The sequence below is a fragment of the Lonchura striata genome, chromosome 3 (genome assembly GCF_046129695.1).
Source record: "Lonchura striata isolate bLonStr1 chromosome 3, bLonStr1.mat, whole genome shotgun sequence".
NCBI classification, from domain to species: domain Eukaryota; kingdom Metazoa; phylum Chordata; class Aves; order Passeriformes; family Estrildidae; genus Lonchura; species Lonchura striata.
The window spans coordinates 46277495-46296961 of record NC_134605.1 but is presented as its reverse complement, the minus strand read 5'-3'; the positions used below and the strand labels follow the sequence as shown (position 1 = coordinate 46296961).

General features: G+C 33.4%; 1 protein-coding gene across 6 annotated transcripts in view; it reads right to left on the bottom strand.

Moving 5' to 3' along the window:
• The window catches only part of RYR2 (ryanodine receptor 2), a 381271-nt gene that overhangs the window by 36459 nt on the left and 325345 nt on the right, over positions 1 to 19467 (bottom strand). For 3 of the 6 annotated variants that reach the window (XM_021527067.3, XM_021527068.3, XM_021527069.3), the window contains 8 exons: positions 19106 to 19209; positions 18521 to 18572; positions 18337 to 18390; positions 16665 to 16688; positions 10583 to 10682; positions 9632 to 9711; positions 7642 to 7718; positions 6185 to 6258 (listed from right to left, as the gene is read on the bottom strand). In XM_021527067.3, coding sequence (XP_021382742.2) covers positions 6185 to 6258; positions 7642 to 7718; positions 9632 to 9711; positions 10583 to 10682; positions 16665 to 16688; positions 18337 to 18390; positions 18521 to 18572; positions 19106 to 19209 — 565 coding nt within the window. The remainder of the gene's footprint in view (positions 1 to 6184; positions 6259 to 7641; positions 7719 to 9631; positions 9712 to 10582; positions 10683 to 16664; positions 16689 to 18336; positions 18391 to 18520; positions 18573 to 19105; positions 19210 to 19467) is intronic. The other 3 variants (XM_021527070.3, XM_021527071.3, XM_021527072.3) reach the window with 1 other exon arrangement.

The following is a 19467-nucleotide window of genomic DNA, read 5'->3' as shown; positions in this document are numbered from 1 at the left end:
CACACAGATTTTCAGTCACAGGAGACTGAAAATCCTTTCAGCTAATTAAACAGTGGAAAAAGAAATGTTTTATTTTCCTGACTGGCTGATTCTGTCAGTGGTAATGAAGGTATACATGCAATATACACCCAAGAAGGCAAAACCAGGAGGTAGCTGGGCTCTTAGAAGTATATTATTAAATGTTACATGCAGGTTCAGTCCTGCAAGACAGTTTCATATGCTGCAGGCCAAATGCCATAGAAGAGAAGATTTCTCAGGATTAGTTACTTCTTTTCAGTTTAAATGAATTCCTGTCACACTTAAAGTTACATGTGAGGTCACATGCCTTCTTGAATTCGGCACAAAAATAAGAATCACAGAAAGCCAAATATTTGGTGAAGCCTATATCACACAGGTAATGCTTGTAGTTTGATGGCTGAGATGGCAATGATTTTATAAAATAACTCATCAGGAAACTTGCTTTGAAAAATCAAGCCCATGAAAGGCTCAATCATCTATTTCTTGTGTATTAAGGCACCACTGAATAAAAGCCTTTTGTATGAATAAGATCACAGAATAAGTTACAGTTTAATATTTTTGACCTTTATTTTTCTTGTTCTCTTAGGAAGCAAGATATTCCAGAACAAGAAGGAAAACAAGTCTCATGTTAAAATGTTATACATATCCTGGGTTTTAGTATAATTACTTGGACTTCAGGAACTTTTATTAAATAAATTATATTCTTATTATTGGAAGGGCCTGGAAGGGTCTCTTAACTAGCTCCACTGTAAATAAATCACAACTTGAACACAAGTTATTTCAAAATTCTTAAAAACCAGAAGGTGTTAAGTGCATCATTGCACAAAAGATGAAAGGCATGTTACTTTTAGAAATATTTTTACATATTTTAAAATGAAGCAAAAAAAGCCCATCTCAAACCACCTGGCTACACTAAGATTTACAATACCCTGGTTTTCAATTTTTACACCTGATCAAAGTCAGACAAGAACTAATTTGGTATGGTCAGGAATTTTCATTTTCAGATTGTACTTACTGACTATGAGTGGTACATCACTGGCAACTATAGAACTGAAATGGATATCTGTATCTTTCTGTAAAATTCAGGAGAGCAACCTTTGCTGCTGTGCACACAAATTCATGCCAGTTCACATAAAGGTTTGCAAAGTACTTGCAAACATATGCACTACATATAGTATGACTTAGATTGTTATGAAAAAACATTCTTTAATTTCTGTTATAAATATTATATATATTCTGGCAAATATTTGCTTAGATGGTAAAATGCTGACATTGCTCATGCTGTAGGCAAATGGTATGGCTGTACACACAAAGGCTTTAAGCCTGTAGCTTTCGCAAATCTGGCAGTTTGTGTTTGTGATATACAGGAACAGAGGAATCATGTAGAGGAAACAAAAATAAAAGTCAATGAAAAATTAAATACATGGGTTTTTTTTTTCATTGAAAGCGCATGTGTCAAAGTTCCATGATTCTCTCCCTCTTTCTTAATTTTATTCTTGAAATCCCCAGTGGAAAAGATCTGACTTCTATTGCTACTCAGTAACACAGGTTTGATAGTACATATTACAGATATATAAAAATACTTTCAGCTTTCAAATGGGAACAAGACTTTTTTTTTATAAGCAAGAGCAAATATGTCCCATAACAAAGAAAGTGAATTCATTCTTATCACAAGATCCAAACAGTATTGGGTTGGATTGTGAATGCTGCATGTCTTTGACATCTCAAAAATCTAATTCAAGGAAGAAATACACTTGTTTCCTGTGAGTGAAATTCTCTGAAGTTATTTAAGTCCCCTGTTAAATGAAGACACTGATTCAAAAAGAGTTTTATGGAGGTGGGAAACACCTCTCCAATGCAGGGTACAGTGTATTACACAGAATTTAAACATCTACCTTAAGAGTGACCAGGTTGGTGAAGGCCAAAAAGCATATTTATTAGTTCCACATTACTAATGGCTGAAAATAGCCCTGATGTGAACCCACAGTACAGCTAGTTATTATATCACATGTATCTCTCAGATTGGTAAAAGTAATTTAAGAGCTACTATCTGATTCTAAAATTGTATTTTACTAAAATAAGGCTTCTGTGAACTTACAGAGAAATTACAGATAGACATGATAAAATACTAAACAGTTGAACATTAAAAAAGAGCTTTTCTGAAAAAGGGGGAATAGACGTAAAGTAATCTAAGTGTAAACTTAACATCTTACATTCTGTACTTTGTAGAAGTAAAACAACTCTTTCCAAAAGAGAAAAACATTGCACTTTCAAGATTTTTGTGATTCACAATGAAATGGCAAGGAGTATGGGTGTTAAATGAAAAAACATTGCAAAATAGTAAGTATTTCTACATGTCTTTGATTTTGGTCCCCCCTTTTTGGAAAAGAAAACAAAACAATCAAAACAAAATACATACAGAAGAAACAACATTGAGTACGCCACAAAAACAAGTAAGAAACACATTTGCTAAAGAACCATCAATGTTGTTACCAGTGGGGGTTCCAGGGTTTGGAAAGGGAAGGTAGTACCAGTCAGAGGAATATCAGGACAAGGCACTTACGATGTGGACAGCACAAAGAAACAATTGGAATAGAGCAATAAATTTCACATCCATGTTGACTCAATAAAGGGCTTTATATCTATTGCTAAGGTTGGCATGGGACCAGAAACAAGGACTGCACATGAGGAAAGGTTGACTTTATTCCCATAAGTTTCAACAGTTTTTCTTTGACTTTGGGAATAAGTTTCAGGCTTGTAGGTTGCAAAGTCTATGACAATTACTTATGAATGTGCTTCTGCAGCCGATTCAGATGAAATGAGAAACAGACTAAAATGCACATTTTGCATCCCAACATTTCCTTGGGAATCAGTAAAATTATCTTTAATTGAAGAGTAATTAATTACTCATAGACTAAGAATTTTTTTCAAAAAAACAGGACCAAAAAACCTGGGAGAAAATCTTTCTCATCTTTGGTACTTCCTTTGTAGTATTTACAGATGGTTATTCACAGAATTTCAGACATAAGAGCACAGATATCCTAGGACACTTTGAAACTGTTCACTACAGGAATTTCCCCACAGACACACTGGCTTGGCTTTCTTAATGCTATCAGGTATCAATACCAGTACCAGTATCAATACCAGTACAGCTCTTATGTAAACTACTTTTCAATTAACTGAAAAAGGCATGCTTCATAATATAAAAAAATATTACTATTTGAAGGTAGCATATTATCAATAATAATGTAACTTTGAAAGGGAAAAATATAGTATTTTCTGGTTGGATTTGGTTTTCTTTTGTCTTGAATTTTCAGTAGCTGGATAATAATATGTAAGAAAAGATGGTATTTGCAAATATTATCACTTTGTGGCAAGAAACTTTTGACACAGTGATTACTGTATCTTGACACTGCTACTGCTCACTAAAAAACAAAACAAACAAAAAAGTTATCCTGATCACTGTGTAGAATTTTATTAAGCTGCCAAATAGAAAATTTCCACTGAGAAAACAAATAAGATACCAGTTCATCCTCCTCCCCAACATTTAGCTAATGAAAAGACATCTGCTGTGTTGGAGTTTTCATTGTTTCTGCTGACTGGTATACACATTTTGTATTTTAAATTCTCTTTTCACATGGTGACATGAACATCTCATGGCAACTGCTCCTACAAAGCTCTTCCTTTACTTGAAGTAAGGAAACTTTGAGGTATAGCAACCACAACACACCAAGTGGCTTTCAGAATAAGGAAGAGTCGCCTGTAAGCAGCATTGATTCCTCTAAGTTAGCAATGCACCACCTCTTTCTTGTATCAACTCCTGACTGCATTAGATAAACCTAGCCAGTGGAAGTCCTCTCCTCACTAACCACCCTCAAATCCTCACTGGATCCACCACTGATTTCCTGTGGTTGCACAAATCAATGCAGCAATAAAGCCACATTTAGTACACAACAAAAAGGCTACAGGAGGACTAAAGCACAAGGCTTTGTGTATGTATGTATTATTATTTTCCTTTTAACATTCATCCATTGCAAATATTTGGCTCACTAAAATGAAAACAAATAAAAAAGAACAGGAAAGGAAAGTATAAAAAAGCTTGTTGCTCTTACATCTACTGCGTCAGTCACTGTGCAAATCCAGAGAAAGAGACGAAGACCAAAATGGGAAGTTTTGACATGTAAACCAAGAATTTTAGAATGAAAAATTGTAATATTAACAGAAAAAATCGCACCAGTTTAGCAGTATTACAGAAAAAAAATCTAGTGATATTCAGGAGTTGTACAATGCTGACACAAAGCTAAGAGCAGGGAAAATAAGGAATAGGCTGTTGTTTTTAATAATTACCACGCTCATGGGTGATGACTGAGGAAGGGAGGACAGGACAATTAGTTCAAAGAAAAAGAAACAGGAAAAAAAGGAAAAAAGGTGAAAATTTGTTTTAGGAAATACAAAATATAGTTAGTATTGGTTTTGCCAACATTAGTTCTGTACTAAAAGAGAAACATCAAATAAACAGATAAATGAAAAAAAATCCCTCAAATGAGGAAGCACAAAAATACTCTTAACATCAGTAGAGTCAATTATGCAGCATTTAAAGATTTATTTATATTTGCATGCAAAATCACTCATTTCTAGAAACAGAGGCAGAGGTCAAAAGAATCATGAGCCAATATCTTGAGAGACCATTTCAGAATCCAACATTATGAGTAAGTTTAGCTATGTAATGGTAGAAATGTTGTCCAAAAGAGCAAAAGATTGTGCAGAATAATCTTCAGTAAAACATGAAAGTAATGGCCGAAAATTATATGCCAGATAACTGTACTAGTGCTCAATTTACTGTCTTGTAACCAAATTTTATCCACATGGGTTCACTTTTTTATCACTCATATCAGTCTAGAAAGATTTAATCTATAATTTAAACTGTGAGAGCACTTTCGGAGAAGCAGAATTTTTGACTGGTCTTGAAGTCATTCAGGCAAATGTAATAGTTAATGAAAAATCATTATTTAAGCAGTTGAATATTAAAGAAAGAGGCCGCATAAAAGACCTACAGGCACAAGGGACAATGAGATATGCAGTGTTGCTGGTATGAATTATGATCCCTCAAATGCAATAGGGATTATACAGTCAAGCTTTTTTACCTTGCTTTTAAGATAAAAACATGTTAAAAGGTTAGGTCACTGTAGGATTTAAACATAAAAATGCACTGTAAAAAATGCTGAAGATAAGGGAAGAAAATGTGCTTTTATAGCTCTATTAAGCACGCAAGAACAAACTTAATGTACCCAGACAATCACAGTAAGGGAGTAGCAGAACTTACTATCAAGCAGAAGAAAGATATTGACAGTGAAATAACAACACAAAGGGTGGAAAGCCAAATTGGTTCAAAGTCAAAAGCAGAGTGAGAATTTTGCAATATTTCCCCAAGGACAAATAGAAAAAAAAATTATTTCAAAGAAAAAGCTTTTCTCAGACTTTTTTTTCCACAGATCAGATAGATTTCCATCAATCTCTTATATTTAATTTATGGCTTAAGTAAGTGGTGTGGTTTTCAGTTTAAGAAATCAGGTGGGAATTTTTAATTTTGTTCTATGCTGAAACTGCTTGGGGACTTCTGAAATGTTTAACACGCATAAACAGTGCTGTTCATAACTGGAATATGTTTTCAATTTTACATGTAATGTCTTCACTTCTTCAAAATGATGAGAAAGTGTCCTCTGAGACCATTCTGAAACTCGACACATGCTAATGATTTACTGTTGACAAGGACTGGCTTAGGTATGTCAATTAAATATAAATCATTTTTAGGAAACCTGTTTTAGCTCTAGCCTCTAGATGTATTTTTACAGAGTTCATGGAATCATAGACTATTCTGAGTTGGAAGAGACCCATAAGCATCTTCAAATTCTAAATCTGGACTCACATGGGACACCCCAAGAGTCACATCCGGTGCCTGAGAGCATTGTCCAAACCCTGCTTGAACTCTGCCAGGTTGGTGGTGTGACCACTTCCCTGGAGAGCCTGTTCCAGTGCCCAAACACCATCTAGGTGAAGAACCTGCTCCTTATGCCTAACTTAAACCTCCCCTGGGTTCTTTCAAATTCTGCTTGCTTCTGTAAAACTAATAAAAGGTCATGGATCATTTCTGTTGAGTCAATACTACCTGATCCCTCTTCAGTCACCATGCCAAGGCCTTCTGCTTTGTTCTGACGTTCAAACGCATTTAGGTCAAGAACACTGCAGTGAGAAAAATTACATTTGTCCTGTGATTAGTTAAATATATGCAATATTTAATTTTGTGGAAGTTAAACAGCATGTGCAATTTCATTGAAGTTTACAAGCACACTAGTATTGAAAAATACATCTCAGTGGCTTGATACAGGTGTCTGTTATGAGACTACAAATCTCAGCTCAACAGCCTGAACCTGCTTTTGCCCTGAAAGTGACCAAATTCAGCTCTGTATGACTGACCAAAAAAAAGAAAAATGTATGCATTTATGATATACATACTCATTTTTAAGTGCTATAAAGAAGCCAAGTTACTGACTACTTTTGTATTATAGCCCAGTTCTTACCAAGCAGCAAGGTCCATTAAGAAACTGTCATTATTAGTTTCATTTAGTGTTTCTCTCCCTCCACATTCTGAAAAACTAAAGCTGCCAAAATGGAATATGTATTCAACTAGCCAGATTCAAGGAAGAAGGATATCTCATATATTTCATTTGTGAACCTGTGAGGTTCTGCCTTCCAGGGCTTCTGGCCAGGAATAACTTTTGTTCATTAGCAAAAATGGTTATAAAAGATTAACAAAGAACTATGACAGAACCTCTGCTGGCAAGAAACCTCACTGATTTCAAAATCAAACTTGGCCACAGACAGCATTAAGAAAAAAGAATACACAATTATGAAAAAAGAATACTCTGGACATAACAAGAAGACTGAATCACCTGATCCAGGGAGTCCCTTTTAGTCCTATGTTTTATGTTCACTAATACATCATTTACTGATATGGTTTATTCTTACAAAATATGTATAAAACATTTCAATACATATATTTATATATGAAATCAATATAAATCATAAAAAGCATGAATGAATCACTTCAATAGTATCACTTCAATTTATTAAAATTAATTAATTTAATATGATATTAGATATTTTGTTTCTTTATCTGACTTCTAAGAAGTCCTATGAATAATTCTAACAAAGCAGCATTTTCTTAAAATCTTTATGATTACTTAGCATTGATCATGGACCTGATCTCTGCAGGATCACTGGATACTTCCCAAGTTAAGGATTTGCCTCTGAGGAATGCTCCTAACTCTGGAGTTGTTTTCTGCCATATCTCAGATAGACTCAAATTCCAGAAATATTTTTGCAAAGAGCTTTCTTACAAAGGTAGATCCATATCATTAATATTTTCACACCACAAGCACCACCTTGTCCTTTAACCTAAATCTAGCAAATTACAATCCCCAAGTGCTGTTTGCAAGAATTATGTAGAAGATTATTCCACAACTATAAATCCCAAGGAATAAAATATACAAATATATGCAAAATGATAAATTTTGCATATACAATATGCAAAATGATAAATTTTTCAAGTTGATACTTTCTTACCTACAGGACTGCATAAGACCAGCAAGGCTCTGAAAGAACCCCACATCCTTTTTATCCTTGAGGTAGTCAAGCATTTTCTGCAGTAAACACAAATAATTAAAACAGAGAATTAATATTCCTATTATGTGATAACCTAGGTAACTTAAGACTATATGCATTCAATATTGTTAGCAATGTTGGTGTTTGGGAATATCTCTAATATTTAAGAGCCTTCACCAGAAAAATCCACATATCAAAACAAAAAAGAATATATAATGCTCATGTGTTTTATAGAAGAGATCATGCATATTAGTTATGCCTTCCAAGAGCATGGAAAATAAAGATAGTAACTAAAGTCAACACAGCCAGAAGAATAGAGTTTAATATAAATGCAATCTTGCCACTACTAGGTTAAAAATTTATATTAACACTATTGTTTCAACATCAGATGGGGCTTTTCTTAACCTCAGTTTGTTTTAAATTATTTTAGCTGAAATAGCCTGTTAGCAGTAATTTAAGTATATTTTAAATTTTTTTAGCTTTATTATCCTGTGTAATAACTATCTGAAAACAGATTGCAATACCAAGAGTTTATTGAGTGAACTGTGATTTCAGAATGCAATATGTTGTTGAATAAAGACATGGCATGATACCAGAGCTCTCTGTTGTGAAGAAAACCCACAATGCTAAAGGCCAGTCTTAGTAGGAAAGCTACTAGAATTCATGTAGTGAATGAAATAAAACAATATTTGCAAAAATAATATGAGAAGTAGATAATAAGTAACCTCCAAAATAGACAGCATGTAGGCAGACAGTGTTAACAAAACATATCATTGTAAACCCAAGTAGACCCAAGATTACAAAAAAATACCCCCATCAACAACATTATACCAATCAAAGCAAAGAACTCCAGAGGAAGTTGATAATAATGACTTTTAAAAACCACTACTGTTCCTCTCCCCAAGGGAAGACCCAAGGAAGACTGAAAAGCTGATCTTAGGACCTAAAGGAAAATTGGAAAGTTGAGCATAATACCAGAAGAAACAGTTATAAATGAGACAACTAAAAAAGCTAGAATTCTAACTGTACTACTGATGCTTTTATGTTGTAAGTATGTAATTTAGACTAGTAGCATTCCTATCAGTCGAAAAATAACTGTTTCCTGCATTTTGATTCATTAAGTCTTTAACAAATTATTTTTAAAAATAGATTGTAGGATTAAAAATATCATGATTTTCCTAATTTAATATCATGACATCATAAGGAACTGGCAGTGGCTCAAGCAAATAATTTCTGCACTACTTGTAGTCGTTCATGTCAATTCCTGGCAATGACAGCTCCTGAAAAGAACATTATTTAGGTTGCACTCAGCTGCTTCACCTGGGACCTTAATTTTTCTCAGTTGTCTGTATTCTTTAAACTATACTACAATAATTTAGTAGTGGCAGGTATAAGCCCTTCTCAACATAGGAATCTTCAGCTAGTACAAAACACTGTAAGTACCCTATATCAGCCTCTTCACTTCAACAGTGCAGGATTCTTTTAACATAGCAGACTTGTCCACTGGACACCAAATTATCTTATGATAAATTAGTTATTCAGGATTTTATCTGCTTTTATCAGCAAGAGTCTCCATTGCATAAGCTAAGGACTTCTGAAGTTGTGTATCATTATTTTTGGTGAAGACTGGGGTCAGTAATTTTGCTTTACAGGCTATAGGACAATGGCAATCTCCCAAGAAAGCCCTCCTTTCAAAAGAATTCCTACAGAAGTAAATGATAAATTTCCCCCTTACACCTGAAGTGCAAAACAAATCTTTTAGCCTTGTAAACAAATAATAAATAGCCATGAAACAAGGTACTTTTGTACATGATTTTAGTCTGCAAACAAGAGTAAGAGGATAAACAGTGTGTAACAAACAGTCACACTACATGATAAGCTCTTCAGTAATAATGACCATGGTATAAAGACCTATACTGGCTAGAAAGGGTAGAAGGAACTAGTACTTTACCTGTTGAACAGTAGAGTTCCCTCCATTTAGGATGGCAATTCCTAGCTTTAGGGTTGCTGCAACCATTGGCCCCATCTCACCTTAAAAGATATTTATAAATATATTTTTGGATCATATATAAAAACAGGAATGTTTTCCTAATTGTTTTATCCATTCAATGAATCATAAAACTGACCTATTTTTCCTTAATTTCTTCATGACTGTCTATAGACATAAAGTAATGCATAAAAAGTACACAGAAAAAGCTAAGTATAAGGCAGGCATAACTAAGTTCAGTGAATATAAATCATGTTTCAATCACCAGAGCAGATTTAAGGCTGGGCTCACAATGATAAGCTAGCTTTCAAATTTAGCACTATGTCTCCTCTGCATAAAAATCTAGATGTTTCCTTCTGGTTTATTCAGAAAATGACAGTAATCCAAGCATTTAACTACAGTAAACAGAATTTGTAATTGGAATTTTTAAAACATCACTACTGTGGAACCAAATCACAAAAGAAAAAAAGGGAAGCATAAAACCTTAGAATAAGATGGTTTCTAGGGGGAAATGGCATCATTTAAACTTCTGAAATGTTTTATCAAAGTACACCAATAAAGCAGGTATTTGGAGAATGGGAAATAACAAAATTACTTAAGTCCACATCTACTTCAGAACTGTACACATTCCAGAATTTAAGGGCCATTTTGTCATTCAATGATGTTAAAGCTATGAAGTAATCCTCAAAATTAGCACTAGAAAAATTAATTATAGCTACAAAAGAAACAAGAGTCTCTGAAAATTACTCATTATACTTTTCTGGATTAGCTGTCAAAATTTTTTTTATTTTTAGTTCATTTTGAAAGCAAAACTTAGAGCCAAACATATGCATACTGGGCACAATAAGAAATAAAATCACTACAAAATTCATTAGGAATAAGGTTTAAAATTTAATCTACACACCAAAACCTTACCTTTACTTGCACTGATTGTCTGCAGAACCATCTCAGCAGCACCCCGATCATGCAGCCTGGCTTGTTGATACAGAAGTTTTTGCTTTTCCATTTCCTTTTCCTGAACAAAAATTCCAGTCATTTAACATGAGATTTGAGTTACTATCAATACTCCAAAGGTTCTTGGTTTTCTCTTAGTATATGGGCTCTATGGCAACATCATGAACCATTTTAATACATACGATGCTATTGAAGAAATAATTAACAGGTTCAAGTAATAATCTCCACTTGGTATTTTTATTTAATATACTTTTAGCAGTTTATCTGGAAAGAGTAATCTCAATTGTGAATCATTAGGTTAGTTCAAAGCCCATGTTCATTATATATACTGCATGTATCAAACTTGCACTTTTGTGCTGTGTTTTTGTGCAACAGCTCATACTCTTAATAATCTTCTATAGTGTGACCATAACTTCATACTGCTCAGTATGTGGCTCTTGAGTTGTAAGTTGTTGCTGAATACCAGAGTAAAAGAAACATCTCAGAATTTTTTTCAAAACATATTACAATATTACAATATATATTGCCCCCCTACTTACAGAATATTTGATAGAATACACTGTGCTTTTATATTTTGTATTCTCTAGCGGCAACAAACAATACTGCATGGCGTTGCTTGAGCAATGGTGAAGTTTCTTTTTTGTAATTTAAACTACTACCGAAAACATAACGAGCATAAAGAGCAAACATAAAGGCACAGTTAATTCCAGAAGAGTTTCAACTTTCATCAGGTTAATTGAAGTTTGCTGGAGAATTGAGGATGACTAAGCAGTATAAGTTGCAAAATGGAAGTTGCATAGAGCCCTATGACAGTGAGTCCATCAGATGGCGTGGTAAAAAGCTTACTCAAAAGGAACATGACACAATCAGTTAGTATCATGTCCAAAAACACAACGCCCAAAACATGTATGACCTAGAAGCAGGAACAGCTGCAGCAGAAGTAGCCAGATTGACAGCTTTGCTGCCATAAACTTTCCATCCAAGTTACGGAAAAAATACATTGGAAGATGGAAGAGGTTTAAAAAATGAAGGCTTGCTAAATAGAGGATATGAGTAATAAATTAAAAAAGAAGAGGTAAAAAAGAGAAATATGTTCAAATGAATGAAAAAGAAACCTTTAACTCAAAAGCAAACCAACACAGACATTTATGCTGTTACCAGAGAGTTCTCGCCGAGGCTGGCAAATTTGTTTCTTAAATCTTTGATAATATCGTGCTGCGGAAACAAAATTCATCAGGGTTTTTTTTTTTTTCACACTATTAGCTCTCCTGTGGTAAAATTGTATCTTTCTTTTTGCTTTAAATTACGTGATAGATCTAGATGGAGGCACAAAAAGGAAAAAAAAATGGCAGCGTTGCTTTGTATTTAGCCATGCTAGGGTTTGAAAGTTTTGCCTTCATGTTTAAACCTCTTCCTGGGAATTCAACAAAAACAAAACAGAAACATACACACACACATACGCACACACCACACACACAAACCACCAGAAAACCATGACATCACAGTTTCAGTATAGCTACAATAAAATATTTTCATTTGCTTCAGAAGCTGCTGAAAATTGATCAGCCTTTCTTTTCTTAAAAACAATTTCCTATTTCTAGATACTTTTCGTTTTAGACCCAACACCTTTTCATCTTTCTTCCATTGCAAAATTTACTATTCAGAAGCCTAACACTAGCTATACTACTTTCATTGTACAACATTTTTTTATAAGAATATCAAAGATTTATAAGAATGCTTACAGTGAGGATGTATCTGCATAATCTAGAGACAAACTTCTTGCAATTGCCATATTGAAGAACAGTAGAAAGAGACATTGCCAAACAGCTTAGAATGAGAGAAGTGGCATTTCCATGGAAATCAAGACGTCTAGGACGTTAGTAACAAAACAGACCAAAAAAAGAAAACCAAAACCAACCAATGAACCAAACCAATCCACCAACAAAAACACCACAAGCATTTCTCTTAAAAGCAACCATTCTCTGATGACAACCCACAAAGATCATGGTTCCTTCTTCAGCTTCACAATGCATTTTCACTGTTGCTCTCTCCCTGCCAACTCAATACATATATATATAAATATATATGTGATGGCAGCACTTACATGAAGAGGGCCACCGATTGCCTACAGAATATACTAAGTTAATAAGGTTATCTCTATTTCTCTAAGATGTGCTTACTGTTTACACTGTTATCTGTGATACCAGTTTCAGCTTTTTGCACTTTATCCACTGGCTTGTCAGCTGACGTCAGGAAACTACCAAAGTAATTAGCCAATGATTTGAGCTTTCTGTCATTCACCAAACCATCACAACAATTGCAAAAATACTTCACTAAATGAAACATTTAAAATAATTGAACAAAATTTTTAAAAATAAACAAAAAACCAAACAAACAACCAAAACCAAAAAACAAAATAAACACCCCTCAAAACAAAACCAATCCTCAATGAGGAACAAATCTATTCCATCTTGGATGTTTTCCACTCCTATAGAAAAAAGTTGACCACTTATAAATGCACATACATGTTTTCTCATATTATAGACTTTTTCCAGCATTCTACCAAACCACAGAAACTTATGAAAGTAGAGACCCAAATATTTTCTACTTCATTCTGTTTTTGGGTTTTAAATATTTATGAGCAATCATATGCCAAAATAAATCAGGCAAAACCACAATTTTTAGTTTGAATTTGTAGGAAACAAATTTGCTAAAACTAAAGAGAAGCTTTAACTGCCAAGTGTGTCACTGAAATGCTTAAATTTCTTGTAGTTCATATAGAGACTGATTCTTGTTGTCTCCCTTTGAGCTAGGACACGTAGAGAGGTTTGTTTGCTGCCACCACTAAGCTCCAAAATACAGAATGCTGGCATAAGATCCTACTTTTACAGAGCATTTTTTCTTCTTTTTTTTTTTTTTTACATGAAATTGTGACATTAAGCTTAAGAAAATAAAAAAAAAGATGTAAAGAACAGAAATTGCATCCAACTCAGCTATTAGAAGATGAATGCTTCTCCTTTCAATTGTCTTCATATTTTATACTTTTCAAGAATTCTGCTTAATCCAGGAAACAAATCCTATTAGGCAGTACTTACATTGGCAAAACATCTGTTCGTTTCCATGTCAGGCATGCATAAGTATAAGCTATGTAATTAAAATATCAAGTATTCATGCATAATACTTCTATATCTTTTTATACATACATCTTTAGAAATATGTTAATTTTTTAAGTTCAATATGTGCTGGTTTGGGCTCTATAAATAAAAAATATCTTTTCCTAAATCATCCCTTTTGGACTTCATCATTGAAGCATCACTGCTTGTTGTGAAAAGTTTGGACTCAAGGACCTCCAAAGGTCTTTTCCAACACAAACTATCCTATTAATAAATAACATATTCTGTAGTGTAGGTAGTGAAACCATGTATTAGGTTCAATAAAATCCAGCACATGCATGAAAAACTGATGAAAAATATATTTTTACATAGTTATTTGAATGTTTACTTTCTTAGAATTGATGAATATGGAGTCTGATCTTAATTCACATAAAAAATAGTTACTTATTGTAAATATGTGGTATATGGACACTCAGTGGTTTATTTAGTATTTATGACAGTAAGAGATACAGGTAACCATCTTCATTGGGCTGGAGCCTTATGAGGTTGCATTATTTGTATGTAAAGAAACATGAAAATTTTTGTCTGAGGTAAGTGACAGCATAATGTAACATTTTGTAAAAAAGACTTGTGAATAAAGAAGTCTATCAACAAAGTTGCTACTGGTAACAGAAATGAAAATAACTGACATAGGAAGCTCTATTTCCCCCATTTGTTTTCTTCCTGTGAGGAGTCAATTTAAATCAATTTAATAGAAATTAGTTGAAAAATATGAGCTAAATTTTGACTCCTTTGACTTCCCATCCTACACATATTTAACGCACATTAATATGTAGGAGTGACTCAAATGCAGAAAATTATTTGTGTTTAGCTATTGAAAGAGTTTGATTTAAAACAATTTCCTATCAGATAGAATCAAAGGAGACAGTGACACCAACTTTACAGGTGGTCAACTGACCATCTGGTCAATATGACAAAAAGTTAACTTAGAGACAAAGGGAAGGAGCAAAGACATCTGTAATAATTCAAAGCAAATGCTAGCAGATAAATGCTGACAAGAACATACTAACATACAGAGAACATTATTTGCACATCCCTATTGTTCACACTATTAACCCAATTCAGATTAATTGTACAAAAATAAGACTACTACTGCATGAGATATGAGCAACAAAATTGTCAATAAAATGCACTAGGCATTTTCATCACATTCTAAGCTTGCCCAAATGTCTTATTACTCTGGCTGCAAACACCACACATTTTTAAAGTCCAGAGGAGCAGTAGACTTTTATCCCAAAACAAATTGAACAGTCATACTTTACACATGCATACACAGAATAGAATAAAGAAACTGCCTTCAACATTGAAGCTTGATCTCCAGACAGAAAGAAATACACAAATGCACACACAAGCACACACACAGTTGGTATGTACAGTTTCACATCTGCACAACTGTTTAATGCCATGTATGAAGGAAGCAAGGGTTATTTCTTGTCGTTTTTTTCCCTTTTAAAATCATCACAGTTAGCAAGAAAAATTTTTCTGTGGAGCATATAAGAGTTGGTGTATGGTAACCAGGTAAGTTATGTAGTATTTGAATAGCTGAATTATTGGAATTAAAAAAGAAGAAATTATATTATAAGATTACTTATATATTTTCTTTGGGGCTTTTTGATATCTACTTTGTTTACAATATTTACAATACCTTTTAAATAAATTTTTGTGTGGACATTCATCTTCCAGGATAATGCCTTTATCATATGAAGATGGACCAGACCTGTGCAAATTTTTGGAGGAGAAAGAGTAAAGTTGATCCTGAAATACATCATCTCTCCTCACAGATGCATGGAAACCTCTGCCTTCTGTGATCTGAATGTTAATAGAAGGCTAGCAAACAAAATATAAAAATCCCCTTGCTCTTTACCATGGAGAAGGTTACAATTGTTTCCCTACATTGCCTTAGGAAATGAAATTTGAAGTTACTGACTGAAGTCTGACCATTAGATAAATCTGTGCATTTCAAATCTCAAGCAAGTCATCTTTACTTACTCAAGCTGTCATCAACCACAGCACAAATAACTGTATTTAACCACCTCAGAACCAAAAATTAGCTACTCCACACACCATACCTTCTCCCAGAATATCAGCCCTGCAGCGCTACCAGCAAGTGGCCTGAGTCAACAGCAGGAACTGAGACTTCGACCTGTGTGAAACAGGCAAGTAGTCTGCTGCATAGCCATGGGACACCTTTCAGAAACAAATGGTGAGGCTTTCATGATGACACACAAAATGCTGTGTAAGAAATTGGGCCAATAAAAAAATTAATACTGAAGTTTCAGAGCAATTGCCTCTGTTCTTAGAGAAAACATAGAAGAAATGAATCATTTAAGGTAAGGAGTATCTAAGGAGTTTCTGTCAACTAATATAACATTGAAGGCTGAGGACTCAGTTCCTCAAAGGATCTGAATCAGACTTGAACTATGTTTGATGCTCTCTCTGTGACAAACATTGGAAACAGAATTCTACCACTATATCAGAAATCTGTGTCTGCGAAGAGACAGAAGAAAAATTCAGCTACTTTCCCCTCAATAACCAAGTAAGTTGTTTAATTAATTCAAATCAAGTTATAACCAGAAAGAAGATAGCCTATGCACAAATGGAATGAACAGCATAACAACGTGAACAAGCCAAACAACACTCTGCTTTCCCCAAAACAGTATCACAATTTTACATGGCATATTCTGCATAAATAATTTCTGAAATCTTTAAAGAGCTTGTGCACAAAAAAGGTTTGGTAGAGATGTCATGCTGGAACCAAAATGTTAAAAATTATTTCAAGACTCTTTAGTTGAATTTATCCAAGATGTTGGGCCTGAAAGATCACAAAATTAGACCCAGACAAATACACACATATTTTTTTTTTGTTTTACCTTGCTGCGTTGTGATCCTGTCACCTTAAGGAAGAGCAAGGACAAGAAGCGAAATAGTAATAAGAAAAAGAAGTCCAAATTTTTTTTCTGCAGGTGACTGACCAAATACATACACAAATTTGTCTTTTGAACATATAAATACATTATTTAAACATAAGTTTCACAGCTACAGGAAAAGCAATAAAGAGAAACAAATGAATAGGATCTTCTCTCAAGACAAAAAATTGAATGCTGAACAAAGAACCCATTACAATTTTGGTAAGGAGCACTAACAAATTCTTTACTGATAGATTCTTTCATACACCTCAATGATTTTCTATTTAACAATTTTCATATCTATAAGCATGAGGCTTTTGCTATCTTATAAGCACATACAGGCTAACTGATAAGAGCCTATAGGAATGAATAGTCTTTGTCAAGACTATTCCCAAAGGAAAAGAAAAAATAGAAAAGCCCACTGAAATTTGTGTTCATACTGAGATATTTAGCAAGAAACAAAAATTTATATATTGAGTATATTACTTGTAACTCAACTGGACTTCTGAATGATTGAAAATAATTTAATATTGATATTCTTTCTACTTACTTTCTTAATATTAATATACTTACTTAATATTGATATTCTTTCTACTTACAAATAGGGAATATGTACTTAAATGATTCAGTGCTATATCATGCATCATCATGTAGAAAACATACAGAACATTCTATGTCTATAAAACAATGGAGTTAAAGTAAACATGACCCAAACCACTCCTCAACAATCAAAACAGCACAGATAGCTTTACAGCAAATAAATCAGTATATTTAGAATTTTTTAAGAAATAATAAAAGTATTTATTTCATATTTCTGTGTTTTAGTGGAGATATGGAACATAAATACTAATTTGAAAGACACAAGAGATATCTTTTAATGTCAGAATCTTAATATGTGAAAACACATTAAAATATTAAAAATATTAAAGAGCTAATTCTGACAGTGTCCCTCAGAAGACACAAATTTCTTGCAAACTCCATTTTATGAATGGAAAAGGAGAGACAGATCCCAGAGCAAGCACATGACAAGGACTCAAATCTTACACTTGTAATCAGCTCATGTGTATATCCTTAAAACAGTGATGATCACTAAAAACTCAGCATTAAACAGCAATAAATATAAATTTCCTATTCTCAACACAAGCAAAACTCTTAGCAGTAGCAATGAACAGAAGTTCACATTTTATTAAGAAGCACTAATATATATGTGAAACCTAAAACTACTGTATGAATTACTGGTACTGAATGCAAATGACAACTGCAAAAGTAGTATTATAGTATTTTAAAAGTCCAAACTAAAGGTAGGGCAGAATAATTTTAAATATACAGTCTGTTATTATCAGACTTTTGAAGTTACTATCTGTAATACCTAACTAAAAAGTTAAAGTTAAATGAGATAAATATCTAAGAGCCACTAAATTATTCTCTATTTAATCTTATATTATGTAATATTGTGCATGTTTTTGTTTCACTAATATTAATCTGGGGACTTATATCTGCCATATCCAGCTTGTGACATGCAGTTCACTGGCATAATAAGCTGCAGTAAGCCATGAACCAAAAAACATAAATGTCAGCTGGAAGCTATGAAATAATGTCTAACATGACAAGAAAAACAAAACAAGTATAATCTTACTTCAAAACTCTTCACTTCTTCTTCACCATCATCATCTTCTTCATCATGGCAGCTCTGATACCATGTGGAAAGAAAACATTGCTCATAACTTGCAATTTACTGATTACACTCTACAAATTATTTTTTTTAATCTTCTTCACTAAAATTTAAACACAAAATAAACAATAGGTATAAAACAAGTTACCTTTGCCATAATGTCAGCATAAGCCATATACAGGAAATCTTCTTCCAATTTGCTGGTTAACAGACAGAGGAAAGGTAGAATGAGGAAGCTTAATTACAGTAGAACTGAAGTGCCATAATATTTTTAAGCATCTTAAAAATATTTTTAAATAACTTCTATGCTCATTAATAATTACCATGTAAAAGAAAGACTTGATTAACTTATACAAATACAAAGTATAGCCAGCTACAGACACAGTACTCAGAAATTCATGAACACCTTCCAGTAAAGTGAATATAGTTAATTTTTAATTATACTTAGAATGTATTTCATATTCAGAATGTAACTGTCAATAGGGAACATAGATGGAAGACAGAGGAGTAGTAAACCCTGCACACAGCATCCATAGCTGTGAAAAAGTCATATTAAAATCTCTCTCCATACCACAAGCTAAAGAGGTTTGAGTGTAACTCAAACTCACCGTATCTTCATACGCACGTTTTGGCCTAGCTTATGCAATCTCACTTGGAAAGAGACATATATGACTTCAAATACAGGAGTAATCTGAAAATCTGCATACACTCAGTAGTCTCACACCATCCCTACCATTTCTCAGTCAAGGCTGTTCGACTGAATAGCAGAATAAGTTGATGTAAAGGATCAACTCTTTTAAGGCTTTCATCTTCTTCTGGTGGTTCCTCTCCAGGTTTCTTTAGGAAAAAAAAAAAATTTTAAAGTATATTCAATTATCAATAGTAAAAAATCTTTTATTCTGTGCAATTTACTAAACAATAAATATTACATATATGTAATTTTTATTTGAACAACCAAGAGGAAGAAACTTTCTAGCAAAGTATGACAAAACTGAATCCCAACTGTGTTTATGACCTGAAGACTTACAAAGATACCACTTGCAAAGCTTTGGATTTCTTCTCCTCCTAAAAATCAACCCTCTTCACTACATTCTA